This window comes from Battus philenor, unplaced genomic scaffold, assembly GCF_028537555.1.
Source record: "Battus philenor isolate CCGP_79_NKW_IND1 unplaced genomic scaffold, ilBatPhil1.0.hap1 SCAF_19, whole genome shotgun sequence".
Lineage (NCBI taxonomy): Eukaryota > Metazoa > Arthropoda > Insecta > Lepidoptera > Papilionidae > Battus > Battus philenor.
This window is the reverse complement of record NW_027181681.1, coordinates 13,498,102-13,517,058: the sequence shown is the minus strand read 5'-3', so window position 1 is coordinate 13,517,058 and position 18,957 is coordinate 13,498,102. Positions and strand designations below refer to the sequence as shown.

At 35.8% G+C, this 18,957-nt stretch overlaps 1 protein-coding gene across 1 annotated transcript in view; it reads left to right on the top strand.

The window, feature by feature from the left end:
- Nucleotides 1-18,957, top strand: part of LOC137921482 (prickle planar cell polarity protein 3-like) — a 183,840-nt gene that overhangs the window by 50,484 nt on the left and 114,399 nt on the right. Inside the window, exon 2 of the mRNA XM_068764257.1 lies at nucleotides 10,514-11,018. Within this exon, the coding sequence (XP_068620358.1) occupies nucleotides 10,514-11,018 (505 nt within the window). The remainder of the gene's footprint in view (nucleotides 1-10,513; nucleotides 11,019-18,957) is intronic.

Sequence of the window (18,957 nt, the reverse complement as noted above, 5' to 3'; positions counted from 1 at the left end):
TCTTCAATTATTTGTATAATCTTATACACAGGGCTGTGTCAAAGTGTATCCCATGTACATTTCTTTTTTTTTTTTTTTTTTTACAAAATTTTCCTCTAACATAGTCAGAGCCTTTATTTACTAAATCACAATTTCTAGATGGGGGGGGGGGGGAATCTTTATTGGAAGCCTGGGAATGGAGGGCCCGGACAGTGTCAGACTTTTACTAACTAAAACCCCCCACCGTCGGCTCTGTTACAATTAGTTTCTAATTATTTTGCTTATTTCCTAATATTCTTATAGTATTAATTCCTATTTATATTACACTTATTATTTAAGCTAACTTAAGCTATTTACATGTTTTTATTAGTCTATTCTTATATATGAATTCTACGCTTAATACTATTTCCTATCTGTCTATCCCATGTACAGTTCGTGTGCGTAGAATTGATACTAAACTTTGCATTGAGCGTTATAGCATATCACTAAAATTGTATACGCGACACTCCTACTATATATGGCAATCCACTTTTGTCACGACCGTGTTACCATTGAGAGAGAAAGCTGTTAAAAAACCGTTTCAAAAATTAAGTCATAAAAATTCTTTATAGATGAATAAAATGCTGTCGATAACCTCTAAACTTAATGTATAGGAGTCAATATGTTAATATCCGACATAACAACACATATTTATTGCGCCAAAATGTATTTATACTTAATAAACTGTTTCTACTTTTCATTATTCCGAAATAAACTTTATGTTATTTAATTAAAGTTTAAAATCGTGTGGATGTGAACACAATAGTTGTTTCGTCGTCGGGCGATCGACTATTGTAGCTCGGAAACTATAAAGTAGCGCGTAACTCGTTTAATCCGTAATTTATGTGTCGTACTCTCGCTCGAAATCGTCGCCGTTGACGAACAAAGCGACCGTGGATTGTCACTGTCCACATTTACGCACAGAAGGACAATTTTTAACTAAATCATTTACTTATCAATTGAGATAACTTTTCTAATATATAAGATGTTGTTCGATTGTTATATAAAGTTAATTTTTGTTAATAAAAATGACGTGAAGATAATTCTTATTCTTCTTCTCTCTATTCATGTTACTTGTTTTATAATAAAAGTTTAATTATTGTTATGTATCTATACATATATATGATTTTATGTAGTTAGTATAAACACAAAAGTTATTTATTTTATTTATCAGTTCTATGAAAATATATTTATCTAACTTACCCATTAAAGGCACGGGCTACTACAGCTTTAAAACGCACACAAAAGGACACAAGGAACCATCTAGAATTATGAAACTTGCTTGATTATACCCTGGCCACGTGATTATATATATTTAAAAATGGAAGCAGAAAGCTTAATTTTCAAATGACTCAAAACCCACAAATCTAAATGCGTCAAGAAGTACATATAAAATATTAGATAATTATGTATAAGGCTTTCTCCAAAAAAGATCAAGCAAGTTGTTTTCTACTTACCAGAGTGACAGATATATATTTTTAAAAAATTAAAACAAATTATAAAAGTACAAAACGGTATACCCATTATATTCGTACAACATATTATTGATATATTTACAATATTTATATGCTTCCATGGGGGAGGCAAAATCGTGCCGGTTTCCTGTTCATATGATAAATACATTATAGTATGGAGTTAATCAGATTGGCTTTTTTTGTTAATTATTTATAAATCAATTGTTAAAAAATTCTGTCATTTGGTGATGTTAATACTTATTATTAAATATATTTGTTTTGAATACGTACAGTTAGCTAAACAAGTGCTTTGATATCAAAATGTAAAAGGTATTTATTGATTTGGCAATGGAAACGTCCTGTTGCAGATTGTCAATTCAAATTGGCATATCAGCTGTCCTCGTTACGTTTACTAGTTCGTAGATACTAATATTTCTACAAACGTCAAAAATTCTAGGTTAATTTCCCGCTTAAATTCTGACAGTAATTTTTTTTTTTAAATAAAATCAATGACGTTTGAGCTTCAAAGAATTTGACATTTAAGTGAAAGTTTGTCAACGGAATGTTTTATCTATTCTCTTATCAAATATTCGGTCATCTATTTTTATTATTGCCATTGTTCACCAGTTATTGCACGCAGTGACAGACAACCGGTTATATTAACCACAAAAAGATAATTTACATTTCAAATTAATTTATTCGTATCGACATATGTTCGTAGATAAATTTAAAAAGTTTTATTTGAAATTTAAAACGGATCAGTTGGAAGTGAAAAAGAGATTTATTTGTAATTTATGATTCTCTTATAAATATTTAATATCCAAATAAAACTTGCACGAATTTAACGTGTTTCCTAATAAGGTTATATTGAATTTGTATTTGTATAATATATGACAATGATTTCTCTTTACGTCTTGCACAAATGTTTGGGTCAGACGACAGCGAATATTTACTCCGTAGAGGACAGCATAGTTAATGAAAAGAGTTAAAATATTTTTAAGCAACTCTGTCAACTTCTCACGTTTGCAAGTGGAAGAAAAATTAGTAACCAATAAGTTACAAGACGTTACCTACCTGCTATTTATCCCGCTACTGTTTCGTGTGATAAGATCGCCCATTATACTGTTATGAAATTATGTATATATAAAAATAAGTTACACTGTAATATACATAACATATATTATGGATTTATTGTACGAAAAAAAAATATTACTACATACCGTCGCAGGCAACACTATCTTGACCCACAATAACAAGGAAGATAAAGAAAATAATTGTTCAAAATTAAGAGCTTTTCTGATAGCGAGCGGAAGTCACCGCTGCGTTGAAAGTCAATGAAGTGTAGCACTAATTTGTCAGCAGCCGCCGACGCTTCCTGTGGGGGCGTCCACGCCCCGCGGTCTACTGGTCAGCCATGAAGCTGCGCTCGTCATTCCGACGGTAGACTAGAGCGTGACAACCATTGTTCCTGTGTTACGTAACTGTGTGCCCTTCCCTTTCCTCGACGTAACAATAAATATAAATCAAAAATACAGAGTTACTGGTGTAAAAGCTTTATGGGACGAAAGACTTATTTGCCAACAATTTTTTTTAATTTTTATTTTTAGAGCATGCGTTTTTATTATCATGAATAACGATAATATTTAATAAATCAAAAACCCAACGTCTATGTATATCATTGTGACAAATCCACGGATTTTCGGCGCAGTGTTTATCAAAAATGCCTCTGCTTAGTTAATTGACTCTACCAAACTATGAATGCTTTGCAATATATTAGACGGCCTGCGGCTTCCTGGGATAACGTTAATAAAAAAATTACGTACCAAAAACGAAAACGAACCGAAAACTCAACTTCTTCAGCACCTTCATTTTACCAGAGCAGTGGAGGTACGGTCATTACAGTTTGGATTAATGTGTAGAGTTATTGGAAGATGAAGGTACTATAATGTTATTTGTACGTACAACTAAACAACGAAGTGAATTTTTTTTCTTTTTGATTCTCTACCTAAACCTTGCGAAAGCATTTGTTAATTAGTTTTGAAGGCCACCACGATGCTGAAGTGGTCGTAATGGAGTTCACTTTGAGTTGTCAGGCTTGTGATAAAATGTAACGGGACAAAATTCATTTGCAACCGTCAAGAAGCTAGCTGTTAAACTTGTAACTTACAATGTAAGCTTTAATAAAGCTTTGCAATTTTCATCATCGTTTTATAAAAAAATAACAGAGCCGCCGGCAGCGCGGACGAGGTCGGTAATGAGCCCGGAAATACCGCAAGATGTTTATTACGACGAATTAAATAATTACAGATCGTTAAGACCGCACTTCCTGTCACATGGAGGCGCGAGGCGCATATCACGAGAGGGCGGCGGTGCTTTATTATCATCACACTGCCCCCAAGGATCGATGCGATAAATAGTTTGTTCACCCAGAGAACAATAGAAAGCGCTATGCTCGGAGGTTTGCTGCGAGATCGAATCAGAAATGAGGCGATCCGCAGAAGAACCAAGATCACCGACGAACCTCGAAGAATTTCTCGTCTAAAGTGGCACTGGGCGGAGACACATCGCTCGTGCAACCGAAGGTTGTTGTTGCAGAAAGGTTCTCCATGGCGACCATAAGCCGGTAGACGCGGCGCGCGTAGGCCTCCCACTACGTAGATCAAAAAACACTATGAAATGCATTAAAGCCTCCATTAGAAGCACTTTGTTATTTCGTTTAGTTTAGTTTACCTTATGAAATACATAAAGCCATCTATAAAGTGCATATTACACTCACACGAACAAAAAATCGTATTAAATATTTTACAAACTAAATTTTAAGAGCCGGTTCATACTTCGGTAAAGTTTAGTTATGTGTGTCTGTTTTATTATGTCTTGAATTAGTAAGGTTTTTATTAAACTTAAAGGCAGAACAAAATAATGCAGCAATAAAAGCAACCAGGACACAAGCGCGACACAGTTATGAGAACAGCTTGCAATTACGAGCTTTTTGAAACAGTTAATTTCTTAAGATTGTTGCGACGTACGACTTATGTATATGTATATATATACGTTATAAGTGTGTGTGTGTGTGCCTTACAAAAACTCATTCTCCGTCAGTAATTATTTTTGAGGAGCTATTTTTTGGTAAGGCATCTTTGGGTACCTTTCGCTTTCCCCTGTCACAGTAAAGCAGTGACTATTTATACAATTAATCATTTTTCACTGAATATTATTATTGTCATGCACTTCTCTCATCTTTCTCTCACAATAAGGAGCTTACTATTTGTATCTAGTCTAGTTTGGGTCACACCGTCACACATATGTATATATAATTATATATATGTGTGACGGTCGCCCATATATATATATATATATATATATATATGGGCGAAGCTCATTTGCTATCAATTAAAGTATGGTACACTCTACCCAAAATATAAAAAAATAATATAGTAAGAAAAAGCGTTTTAAAAATTAGTATTTCCACTTATTAAAAAAAAAATATTTTTTTACACTCTATTTCTGCAGAGTTTATACCTTCAGAAGTCATTGGGCTGTCGTATTCTAATAGAAAAAATAAGTGACTGTAACATACTCGTATATCAGAGTGATCTCTGAAATAGAAGTAAAAGGTTTAAAGTTTTTGCAGATAGCTATATGTTCACCTCGACAAAGCGTCCAACGGGTTCTATTCGAGAACAAACTGTATCACGAAATAATTTCCAGAAATGTACACAATGGAAACCTTTATTATTGAAGCTCTTGGCATATGACCTCGAATGACCACGAAATATCTTTAAGGTAACGACCATTGACGGTGATCGCTCCGCTCTGGCCACCAGCAACGACGTGGGAACGCCTCGACACCGCCGTGACCGCAATGCCAAGCGGCGCATTATGCATTTGTTTAGTCCTTTCTTTCTGTAACTCACAACAAAATACGAGATTATTTTTATATTTCCAAGAAACTCGGTAGCGATGACGCGAGTTCGTTCGCACGAAACGCCTTGTTTATTATAAACATGTCAAACATTATCAACGCGGTAACAAATCTTTTTATCAATCAGGATGATATACAAGATCTTATAAATTTATTTGAAACACGCAAAGCGCTTTAATGATTGACACCATGTTTAGGATTCGTAAACATACACGACCGTCAAACATAGATGAACATTAGACCTCGGACTGAGCACGTCCTCCCACGAGGTAGACAGACCTTGTTAAGGTAGACTGCTCGCTAATCTATGTCTAGCAGCGAACGTCCTGCGGTTGGAATGATGATGATCATCATCAGGTCTTTTGTTACTAAATTACTATATCTCAGACGACGTTTTTAGATCCCTAGCAAGCACTTGCTCTTGCCTGGTCGCACTGTCAAGTGCCTGACTCGCCATAAGAGCTGGGTTCCCGAATCCACTTATAAATCTATAAACCCCATGAAAGCGATAATAAATCCACGGAATCTGTAAATGCAAATGAAATAAATATTGGGCTTCTATTAAAAAAAAATCAATGAGTCTATTGATTGGATCTTCGATTTGACTCTTTTAATTGTTTGGATAAAAATGAGTCCAAAAATCCAAGTAGATTAGTAGTAGAGTAGACGCAACCTGGTCTCCTGGATAGTGACGAATTCGTGCACATTGCAGTTAAAGCCAATGTCTTCTTTTCTTATTACTTCGCACATCGTTTGCAGAATTCTTGCAGTCTTTTATTTCACTACGTCACTGCCATCGCAGAGTGGCCTGTATTTGAAAGATAAGGTGTCTCCCCACGGCGACTTTTAGCGATGCTTTAGCGAAGCGATCGCTAGCTGTGTGCTCTCCTACATGAATCAGCCGCGACGCAAACTCAATTCAGTAACCTCCGTTCCCACCCGTCGCTATTAACACACGCTAGTAGATGCTGTCGTGTATTTACTAAATCATCACTAAAATCATCGCTTCAAAAAAGCACTGTGGGCGAAGGGCCCAAAAAACATAATAAGTTTGTGGCAATTAGACTAAAAAATCATGATCATCGTGACAGCTGATAGACGCCCAGTGCAATGACAAAGGCTAACTCCAAATATCGCCACAATGACTGGTCTTTCGCTGCTCATCCAGCGACTTCCTGCAACCATGTCGTCGATCCCCCTAGCGACTTCACTTCTAGCCCAACGCCGCGTCTAATTTCTCATGGTGGCAACTCGAGAATCTCTTGCACAAATAAAATTCCACAGCCACTTCAGAAGAGTAACTCTTTAAGTAAGAAAAGGACCAATATTTAGCAACTTCCGCACATGCAGTGGTAGTCGTGCAATAAAGTAATTCTAACTAACACTAATCGGTGTAACATAACTCCTGAAGATACCCTGTGGAAGCGTAAAACACGTGTTGAGTAATTTGGCGGTGGCGGTTGTGTGATTCGCATTGTTTGCCGCATAAGCATTTATCAGCGGACTGGCGCGCGATGCACTTTATTGCACGACTACCACTGCATGTGCGGAAGTGGTTAAATATTGGTCCTTTTCTTACTTAGGATGGACTTCCGCAAGGTAACGCCTGATTCCATTAAATCTTTAAGTTACTCCGGTTCGTTTGCAGACTACTTCATTTTAGATTCGATCTCCGAAGCTCAGCATAGTCTATCCCTTTGTGGCGGTAAATATTATAAACGATACACCCGCGCAACAGACGGCAGTAAACAGAACAGTTTAATTGTAATCGCTCTGAAGCAACGGTGGCATCTCGGCGGACGCTTTGTGCTCGCCGACCGCGGCATCGACGGCTTATCGATCAAGTGTCGATGGTCCACGAGATAGTCCCCCGCCGCCCGCCCCCCGCCGCCCAATACATTCACTCATTGATTGCGATACCGCATCGATTATTTACAGTTAGTTTTCTTTTAATCGATATTATCATTAAACAATCGATACAATTATATATGTATTGGAGAACGAGAGGTACCCAAAGATATCATACCAAAAAAGAGCTCCTAGTTGTTAAAAAATAATTACTGATGGAGAAGAGTATTTATAAGACTCGCATCTGGTACCAAGACGACTAGAGAGCGCTGTTGCCTGAACCTCCGGGGTATTCTGATCCCTGAAGAGGTAGCGCTGCTACGCGAATATAAGAAACGTATATATATCACGACTTTTTACACAATTAAGATCTTTCAATCATTAATTGAACTACAAGGATCAACGGTAACAACTATCTACAAGGAATTAGTCACATGTGTAAAACCTTTAAAATTGTGAATGTAAACCTCGTCTGTTAGAAAACATCTTTATAGCTTTTACTCCTATTTTCATATCACCCCATGCATGAAGCGATCACTCTTAAAAATATCACATTATTTTTTTTTTCTACTGACATACGATAGGCCAATAACTTCTAACATTACAAAATCTGCAGGATCAGATAGTTCACATAAGTAATTTTAAAACTCAACTATAAGACATACTTTTTTGTACATTATCATTACTTTATACATTATTTCTGAAACAATTGATTTTTGGAAGGGTCTACCACACATTAATTGACTACAAAGAGCTATACATTCACTCTATTAAAACTTTTTTAATCACCATGTATAAAGTGTTCACTCTGAAATATGTTACATTAGTTAATTTTTTCTATATATCTACAGTTTTATAACTTCTAGTAGTACAATGACTACAGAGAGAGATAGTTAAACAATTATTAATTCTAATACATAGCAATCTGAATATTCAAAACGCTTTTTATTACATTATCATTACATTATATACACATAATATCTGAAACCGTTTATTTTTGGTTATATTAACATAATTATTTATTGGAATCAGGCGTTACCTTGCGGAAGTCCATCCTAAGTAAGAAAAGGACCAATATTTAGCCACTTCCGCACATGCAGTGGTAGTCATGCAACAAAGTGCACCGCTCACCAGCCCGCTCATAAATGCGTATGCGGCAAACAATGCGCAACCGTCAACCTACTTTGTCTGCTCCGATTAGTGCCAAACACAGACTGACTCTGTGTTTGGCACTAATTGGTGTAACATAACTCCTGAAGATGCCCCGTGGAGGGGTGAAACACGTGTTGTGTGATTTAACGGTGGTAGTTGTGTAATTTGCATTGTTTGCCGCATGCGCATTTATCAGCGCGCCGGCGGTGCACTTTATTGCACAACTACTGCTGCATGGCGGAAGTAGCTTTATAATGGTCCTTTTCTTACACATATATGGAGATGGTAGCACTATTCTCATGTTTAATACCCACATACATTCACTTTATTGTCATCATTTGTACTACGAGAAGTTAATGGTCTCGCATTCTATTCTGCATCACCATTATATCAGATATAGAATGTCTACTGCTGATCATAGGCTTACTCCATACATTTCCAACTGGATCATGTTGAAGCGGCCTGTATTTTCAACATCATCTGACGCCGTGCTTTCCAGTCCGCGGTCTCCACTGCAGAACGTTAAGGTTCTAATAAACGTACACTAAACATTATAATCTCCTCTCTGATCCAAAAGTCGAGATGAGAAAGAGGGTTGAAAAAAGCAGCATCCCCCCCTTAAATGGCGACGACTAATGTCGTCCTATATTTCTGGCATTCTCCAAAAAAATAGTACAATATACAATAGAAAAGAATAAGACGCATAATTAAGTCAAAAAGGGTCAAACAAGATCTCGAGCTAGTCACGAATAAAGCAATATAGGCTGAGTAAATAAGAAAAAGTAATAAAATAACAATAATAGTATAAAAGTAAAATTGTAAATAAAAATTACAACAATAATTGAGTCAAAACTGTGATAATATAACAAATTGTGGTCTAGAAACGAAGATAAGGGAAGGAAGGTTATGTGCGGAAGACGATTTGAGTGTGGACAAAGATAGAGATTGTGAAAGACAGGAAGAAATTGTAATTTAAGAGATTATGAAAGATGAAAGGAGAAAGTGAAATAGAAATATAAAATTAAAAAATTAAATATCCCTGTTGTAAACATCCCTGCCTCAAACATTGCGGAGGGGAACGGGAATTCCCTGAAAGGGGGGACCATAAAAAACCCTCAAGGCTCCAGTACACAAAAGTACACTAAACGTAATAATCGAGTAAAAATAACATTTTAAAATGTATAAATTGCAGACATAGAACTAATATAATATAATTATTTTTAGTTTAAAATCAAAGAAAAGTGTTATCCACTTTAAGTCTCGGAGTCAACAGCCTTTTAGTACATGCATTAATGTTTTAAAATACTCCGGCATATTGTAAACAAAACCTTTGTAAAGATAAACAATGATAAGTATTCATATACAAGTTGATCCGTCAGAACTAAATATGACAAATCGACCTGTTGCAAAAATAAATATATCAACGTATTTCATAGTACTCACTTTATGTTTCTATTAAAAACTGTGCCTGTCTTCGTCCGTATGGAATTTATCAAAAAATATTTAGTTTATTTAATCTAAGTTACTCTTTATTACATCAGTTACCTGCCAGTATAAAGCCCATTTAAACCGGTCCAACCATTTCAGAGATTAGCCGGAACAAACAGACACGCAAAAATTAAATAATGTGATTTTTAGTATACATACTGTATATATATTCATATGAAAGAAGTATAAAACGATTTTTTTTACATTACAAACAGACACTCCAATTTTATTTATTTGTATAGGATATAAGTTTACTATTTCGTACACTGGAAGACACCCTTTTATGGTTCCATCATCCACATGTCACCTTATAGACGACGCCAGATACTTTTTTTGTTAACATCGTCGGCAAATGTTCGACTGCAAGTGACAAGTGTTTTAATACAATCTGTGGGTTATATAGGAATAAAAACTACTGTTTGCATTATTTTATTCGCGTTCTTTTCCACGTATTTTTAAAAAGGTGCCAAATTGGTAGACCTATTCCCTAGTTCGAAGCTTATCCGCACATCTGAAGACGCATATTTATTTATATATATGTAGATGAATATCATTGGACCTGTTAATCTCTCCCAAATATTATTTTGTTGCTATGCAGATTTATAATCATGTTTTTTCTATGTCTTTCCAGACCCGTTTGCCGGAACTGCGTGGTGTCCCCAACCGGATCGTCACCACCGCCACTCCATGAGCAAACGACATCACCGCCCCCACCAGCGCCGTCTTCACCAGTGACGTCGCCGCGACACCTTCCCTCTCTGCCTTCGCCGCAGCCAAGTCACAGCGGGTCCTCTGTACCGAGCCAATCCAATTCACCTCACCCATACTCCTATCCAAACTATAGAAGAAGCCAACCACCTCCGGGTCAGAATTTCCCAGAGTACAACCTTCTTCACAGTCACAGCGTGTCGCAGCTGAACCAACCGGGCCAAAGTTACCAGTCTCCTCAATCCCCCCAGTCAGCCATGTCTCTGTCTCCTCATCCTGTGCCCCAAGGAAAATTCAGAGGTCTTCTGGAACATGCTGAAAGGCTTATAAAACCTGGAGATCCACATCGGCACTCGCAGAGTGATGACGACTCAGGATGTGCTTTGGAGGAATACACGTGGGTTCCTCCGGGACTGCGACCTGAACAGGTATTTACCCCACACTTACCTATCTTAAAATAGAAGCCTACACAGTTTCAATAGAATTCTTTATTTAAATTTATCTATTAATTCATGAAAGCTGCATCTATATTTTCACATTACAAAACATTTTAATGATGTTTCATTAAATTATTAATATTTTAATTAATTAAATGATTCCTTATTAAAATATTCCCAACGTGTTAAAATATACATTTTAGGCGTATACAATTTCATATCGATGTTTAATATGTAATACGTTTGACAATGTTTAAATGTTTCTCTTTTTACTATTCGAGTCACGGATCCCTAAATTCTAGACAATCGGCGCGTACGTACGGGCATCTGTTATTCAAGCCACAGATGCACGAGCTATTCCGCGGAATAACTTGTATTCCCGCTGCGAGTCCTTCCTAACGCTAAGGTTGATATTCGCGCGGCAGAATAAAAACCACTCCATTGTTGAGCGCATCGCAATAGACGTTTGAGACGGCTCCGTTGGTCTTCTTCAACCCTTTGTTTTGCGCCACAAAGCTATTGTTTGAAGACTACTTATTTTCGTTGGCTTCAAACTATACACAGCGCTTGTGATTTCGAGCAATATTTTACACAGTTTCAGCCTGAAACTTTCATGTCGTGATATTTAAATTCATTGTAAGTTCATCAAATTTGAGTGTCTCTTATCTTGCAATGCTCACCGTCGCACTTGTTAATATATTACTTCTTAAACCATCATTCCGTTTATCTAAACGTTATGGAATTTCTTTTGCTTCCGTTATAAAGAAATATCTCGTGATTTCTAGACTAGATGATAATAAAACTTGCGACTGCATCGCTCTGTAGTGATCCCAAAATAAAATCTCGTCTAAATTTACTTTGGGCTCTTTTGATTCTAGAGCTTTTAGAACCACTTAGCCTTAAAGGATGCCATTGTATCTGATTTTTATAAAGAATTTGATTCTAATTTGCATCGATTTGAATGCTCCTGTAAATAATACGTATTTATTTTTTCATCAATAATAAAATTTACAGACCAATAATAATAAGTAACTATTTATGTAATTATAATAAGTATAGTATTTATTTACATACCACATGCTTGTATTACCAATTAACTTTTTATAACATATAGTCACCTGTCCGCTTTATCTCTGCGCCACCTTGAGTTCACTGGTAGAAAATGCCTAGAGGCATTAAGTCCGCCTTTATGAAATTTCTAAAAAGGGGAAATAAATAAGTAAATGATATGGCATTAAAAAACAGATGTAACAGTTTGCTAATTATATGTTCCCACAGTTATATTATTATAGTACAAAATTCACATGTGTGTGTAATAACAAATAGACATTTTTATTTAACATTTGATGCGAATATGATAGCCTAGTTCTGTAATATCTCAAACATCTGTAAAACCAAAAAAAGAGAATAAGATTCAATAAGTCATATTATGAGCGCCTTTTCTGAATTAATAATTTCCAAAGAATGGTTTTGCCAAATGTCGTCTTACCGTGCTCATTCCAGAGTTAAATATGGCAAGGAAGTTCACAGAATGTTACTGCAAAGCGGAACAAAACCGTATCATTCCTGTAGTTGAAAGCTGCGATGGGTACATTAAGTATTGCTGAGGGCCTAAAAGCAGTTGGATTAGACCGAAATTCTATTTCTGCTACTAATTCTGGACTATCAGTGGAACCATTTGCAATATTAACACATTCAGTGATCATCATTCGGAGCCGAGAGGGGAAGTTCCATATAAGCAGTGCCTAGCACTCGGACCCGAGCACGATTCCCGTTCATTCTGTAGTAACAAAAAATAACTTCGGCATTTGTGGCGAGTGCAAAACATTGGTCGTTTTGCATGTCTACTCTGACATTATCATCAACTAATGAACACTGATATTGAGTTTATTTTTAAAATGTAGAAGAGATTTGTATCAATCTTTAAAGTTTTAGTGCTGCTATCCAAAGTAAACTATTTAAAAGTTTAGTGATGGCTCTACGAGAGTAAATGTACCATGCACGCTTGATGTACCGACTCTATCTCCAAAGTTACCAAATTTGATATTGGTTTCTCAGCATCGAAGCTTGCCAACCAGAATTAAACAGAAATCTTATTTTTCAGTAGAAAAACTCATTCGCACAACAAATATCTATGATTTTAGCAAATAAACCATTATGGTAATGGTCCCTGGCACTCGAATCCGAGCAATGTATATTTTTATTTAAATTATTATACAAATAATTTACATTCAAACATTTATATGTACTTAATGAAAATTGATTATAATTTTTTATGGATCTCGGTCATTTTTGTTTATTTTTATATCACCGTATGTTCTAAGTAGAAAAGTTGTATTATTAATATGTCGTCTATGTTCCAACAACAAGAAAATTTATTTTTTACATCCTGATGTAGTGTGTTGGAGGTTAACTTGATTTATGAGTCAGCTAGCGCAAAAACTTCTGAATGCTCTCGATTCGGGATTTATAGACCTCGTATTGCGGATTATGAACTTGCGATGAATATTCCAAGAGACTCCTGTAAAAATAGCAATAATTTTAAGTGTTTTAGAGAACTGTGAGTGGGTAATAGCATTATTAAATTAATATAACGTAACTTGCTAGGACTTCGCTCTGATTCCGAGGTAGAGATGTGAATAAAAATAGAGGGAGTTACTATCGCATCTCTAATGGGCGACGACAACCTGCGCCCTACATTCCTTGAGTATTATAAAAACGTGATGCAAATCACATTAAATAGGGATAAAACTTGACCCTAGATGTTAAGGCGGTATGACAACAAATAAACAAAACTGATAGAAAAAGCAAAACAGGCAAAATAAACACAATGTTTTTTAAAACAATGCTTTTTAACTTTTGTTCTTAAACTAGAAATAAAATGTTTTATATAAAAATGTGTCGTTATGATAAGTAATGTAGAATTGTGATCAGGCGACGTATAGAAGAAGATTTGCAAATGAGAAAAGAACACGTGAACAAAAAGAAGGCATTAAAGATATTGTGAATGAAAGAAAGAGTATGTATATAAAAATTACAAAAATTGTCAATCTCATTTAGGGGAAAAGACAGATCTACAAAAGGGATACCATTTAAAAAAACTCAACTCGAAAATTTAAAAATACTTTGGCCAGATTGTGCTAAAATTAACGCTATGCAAGGACTCGTTGTGCACGGTAGAGTTGGTCACTTAGTACCTAAAGATTCTCCGGCTTTTCCATGGAATCATACGACTGTTTTGCTTTAGAATGAACGATTATCTTCAGATAGTTTTTTTGTCATCGCTTGGTATTATTTAGTTAATGCGACCACAACGTTTACCACTTCGACACACGCATCGCTGACAGACAATTAAGATTCATCTCACCAACAGAGCGACCATCCGAACACGATCCGAGCGAGTGGTGGACGGTCATTGTTTATACATTAAGTCACGACAGCTAACAGCGGCGACCACTCGGACAGCCGATGTATGGAATTAGACGACAAAGCGGTTCGATGCGCCGCGCTCCGTAATAAAATTAAGTGAATAATATAACAAATTGGTACAAAGGAAATACATTAAATAACACTTACATTTATTTATTCGTTTATTGTAGCAGCACCGCTTGTAGTGGTTACAATCATTAGCATTTACTGTAGCTTATTGAAGGCAGTCACAATATCTACAAAAAAAACCATAAAGCATTATTTAAAAATAAGGACTACGTGTGTTATTGTAAGTGGATTCAGGTAGATAGGCCCCCCACTTTGTGTTTGTGGGGTGACTACATAGTCGAGGATGCGAGAAGTCGCAGCACAAGACCGACCATCGAGGCGGTCTTTGGTAGAGACCAGTGGACGTCTATCAACTGACATCATTGTGATGAAGGAAATCACTGTTTTAAAAAGTAGAGAGATTTTTTGATTTTAATTTTTTTTCGGTTTGGGTTCTCTTATGATCCTCCTCTTCCGTTCTCCATAATCTCTATTACTCTTCTTTTTCCATTCTTCACATTATCTTTTATTCTCTTACCATTCACATCTCACGTCTCTTCCTTTGCTACCTAACCTTTATGGTTATCTCGCAGTACAATTCCAATTTTCATTATTATTTATATTTTTTTAATCACATTTTGTGCTTTTAAAATTTTGTTTAACTAACTCTTACAGTTTTATTATATTATTTCAAGTCACCTTTTTTATATTTTTTCGACTATACTTCAAATAGATAGACGATATTCTTTGTCTCCCATTAGGATGGCGAGAGTGCCACTCTCCACTCTTCTTTTTAACTCTAACTCACAATCTACTCTTGCAATAGCCAATTTTCAACTATACGATAAAGAGGATACGATATTTTAGTTCTAAAAGGAACTTTTGTAAATTTATAACCCTAAGGATATGTAGAGCTTCCATGGAACACACGGGCAAAGTTCGGCAAGTAAATCTGTTGCATCAACAGAATCGTTAACCAATTTGTTTAAAAGAAGCTAATCGAATATCCTTTTTTGGTTTCTAAATAAGTTTGAAAATGCTTTAAACGTAAATTACAATCGATATGGACGCAATAAATATTATTATTATTATTTAAGAGTTCGTATTTCAGTACGAACGTATTTATTCGGCGTTGTGCGCCGCGTTGCACAATTCGCCACAGCGATTAACCCACTCGAGGCTTCGCTTGAAATCGAGAAACGAGAACCTTTCCATTCCTCCGATGTTCGGGCGGTCGTAAAGTTTAATGCTTTGAATACCAAATTAGGACTCGGCATTTATAATTACTACAAAAATAAAGTAATAAGAAGCATGAATCGGGGAGCGACGAAGCAAAAAATTAGAATGGGTCCCCAGGGAGCTCCCCAAGGCGCCGCCCTCCTCGGCCCCGCACTTGAGGTTACGGTGCCGTGCTTACGCAAACGGGCAGCGAATTAACTGACGCCTTCCCGTCGCTCCTCATTCTTTCGAGTGGAAATTTAATGGGCTCCGTTTTTATTTTGACAGCAACGTAAACATTTCGTGTCGCGGAATATTAAATTGTCTACTCAAACATATTTTTCAACATCTTATTTTATAGGGTGATTATTGCTTCAATGTATTTTGTTAGCATGTTTATATTTACAACCGGATATTATGAGCCAATAACGATTTCGAAACACATTCATATCATCATCGTTCATATCAGTTTCTTTAAGCATTCTTGTCATCCAAATCTTGTCCCGTTGCAAGGTATAGGCCTCCGTCAAAGATGCTGCCAACGACCAGCGCCTTGCCGCAACTTTGACTTTGTCGTCGGTCCCCCTGGGGGAGGGAAGTCTGTCCAAGCCGTGTCTACCAACTGATGGTCACCACTCGAGAATCTTAAATGATAATCTCCAAATAAAATTAAGACCTTTTACTTATAAATTGATTGCACCGAAACTTGATATCGAAATATATTTTATCGTAATCTTTTCTCAGTTCAAAACCGACGAAATTTTGTTTTAAGTACAAGGATGTCATTAGAGAGCTCAATTTAATTCTAGTTGGTGTCCAATTGGGCTCATCTAGCATAGAATAATTAAATAAACATATTGTTCAATAAATGTATACAAATTTATGAATTATTATAGTATGAATGCAAACAGATATAAGTAAAAAACAAGAATTAGACAGGGAAAACTATTTTTTGTGATTCGGTTAATTTATTTTCTAATTCCTAAAATTTCTATGCGTATGTTAATTAATTTTATTTGACATAAATTACACAACAAAGAGAAAAATCACATAAAATCAGGTATCTTTAACAAAACCATAGACTATTTCACAAAACGTCTTGCAAACTACACGCCCCCAGGGAGCCCTCTAAGAGAGGAAGAGAGAAGAGAGAAATTTCTGTATAAGAGATTTTATGCTAAACGTCGTGAGTGCAAGTCAAGTAAAAACATGGGCAAGTAAAAGCGCGGGAAATTCAAATGAAATCATCGACGTTTACATAAAAAAGTCATAAGCCCCTCGTCATCGTATGTTTACAGAGACGAGGTCCGGCCAGTACCGTGTAACTGCGTACAATTAAAATTCGTGTTATGTTTTCTCAACGTCACTTCCGCGAGTCAAAAACTGCCAAATCATGAATTCCGAGCTCCACGACCGTTACAACAACATAACACATGTCGTTTTGACGCCAGAGTTATTTATTCTTTCATAACTTTGTTATTTAAATTATAACTGTAATAGTTATTCACGCAATAAAAACATAATTAGTTCAATCATCGTCTTTTGATCTGCAGTACATACACTACTGAACATATAAACTTGATTTTGAATAAGACGAGTTGGAAGCGGCTTGCGTCCGGCGTCTTTCGTTCGGACATTAATATAATCTCCAGAACCTCTCTGTGATCTTCCAACTGCCACTTTGACCTGCCAATGTGCTATATATGACGGCTCTTTCTTTCGTCTTTCGTCTCCTCATTCATAACTCGATATCGTAGAGAAATCTGGACTCTATATGGCTGCATGTAAGAGTAAGTTTGCTTATAAGGACCAGAGTGAAACACCGCATTTCAATGCCGCAAATCATCACTGGTAACACGCAGGTTGTAGGCTATCATCTCAAGGCACTGAGAGATGATGGACGAATAGTTGATGATTATTTTTGATGCATCTATTTTTTAAGAGAATAAATAAATAGCAATATCTAATCTGAAGCAATCTCGGTAGCCCAGTGGTAAAAAGACTGAGACTTGCGATCATAGCTCGACGGTTCAATTTCCTGATTACAGTCTTAAATAATTTACACTTTGTGCATTAATTATATAGGATTGCCTCAGTTCACCAACAAGTTTCCAGAGGTTGGACAGCAGCGTCCTCTGCATACCATAATACTACATTATGATCACCAACCGGCCTGCCAAGCGTGATGATTGTTGTATATCTCCTATAGATATATTTTGAGGGAGGCTTACTTACCTTGAAGTGGGCGTCTGTGCACTGTAACAACGTCAACATATCTCAAATATATAGTTAAGCACGGCGTTGGTAATTTTTAAAATCAGGTCTTTTTAATTCAATTCCTGATTTAAGACCTAAATTTTAATTTTATGGAAGTCCCCAATCCCTCTACAATTAATTGTTAGCAAAAACAAACAAGAGAAACAGACATATAATTCTCCAATCGCAAATAAACAAATGGATTGATGTCCGCTAGTAAAGATGGCCTGTTAAATTGGAAACTTTAGTATACTGTCGCGGTATCTGATCTTAAAACACTAAAAATCACACCATAAAACCGCATAGCATTCGCCTTCTATTTTACATTACTATAATAAATTACTTTAGAAATAAATCGAAACACCAATAATCAATTATATATTTGAAGGTATTTTATATTATTTTTCTTCTACGCATATGGTAATTTATAGAAATTAATGAAATTGTAGTGTCTGTTTGTAATATTAATACCCGCTTTTTACTACACACATATTAATATATATACGATAATATACCAAAACTATCTTTTTTTTAATCTTTTTCTGTATGTCTGTGTGTGTCTTGGCTGATCTCTGAAACGGATGGACCAATTTTGATGAGACTCATACTGATAGGTAGCTGATATAACAATAAGAAACCCTAGGTTACTTTTGTTTTAGAAAAAAAAAATCAACAGAAAAGAAAATAAATAGTCTAAACAGTATCTTTGTCAAGATTATCGCGGACGTAATTTTTAAATATTATAATGAGATATGTGACGCCATCTGTTGTATAATGGTGATACTAATTATAAAAATGACAAACTGAATTTTTTTAATTCAATTCGCTTATACGTAAAAAGATACTGCATTATATGAACCAATATTATGTATCCAACACTAAAAATAATATAAAACAAAAACAATACTGAGTAAATGAGGATGTAATTAAAATACATAGTAGATGTAAAACTCTACCATAATACGAGGGTGAATCAAAA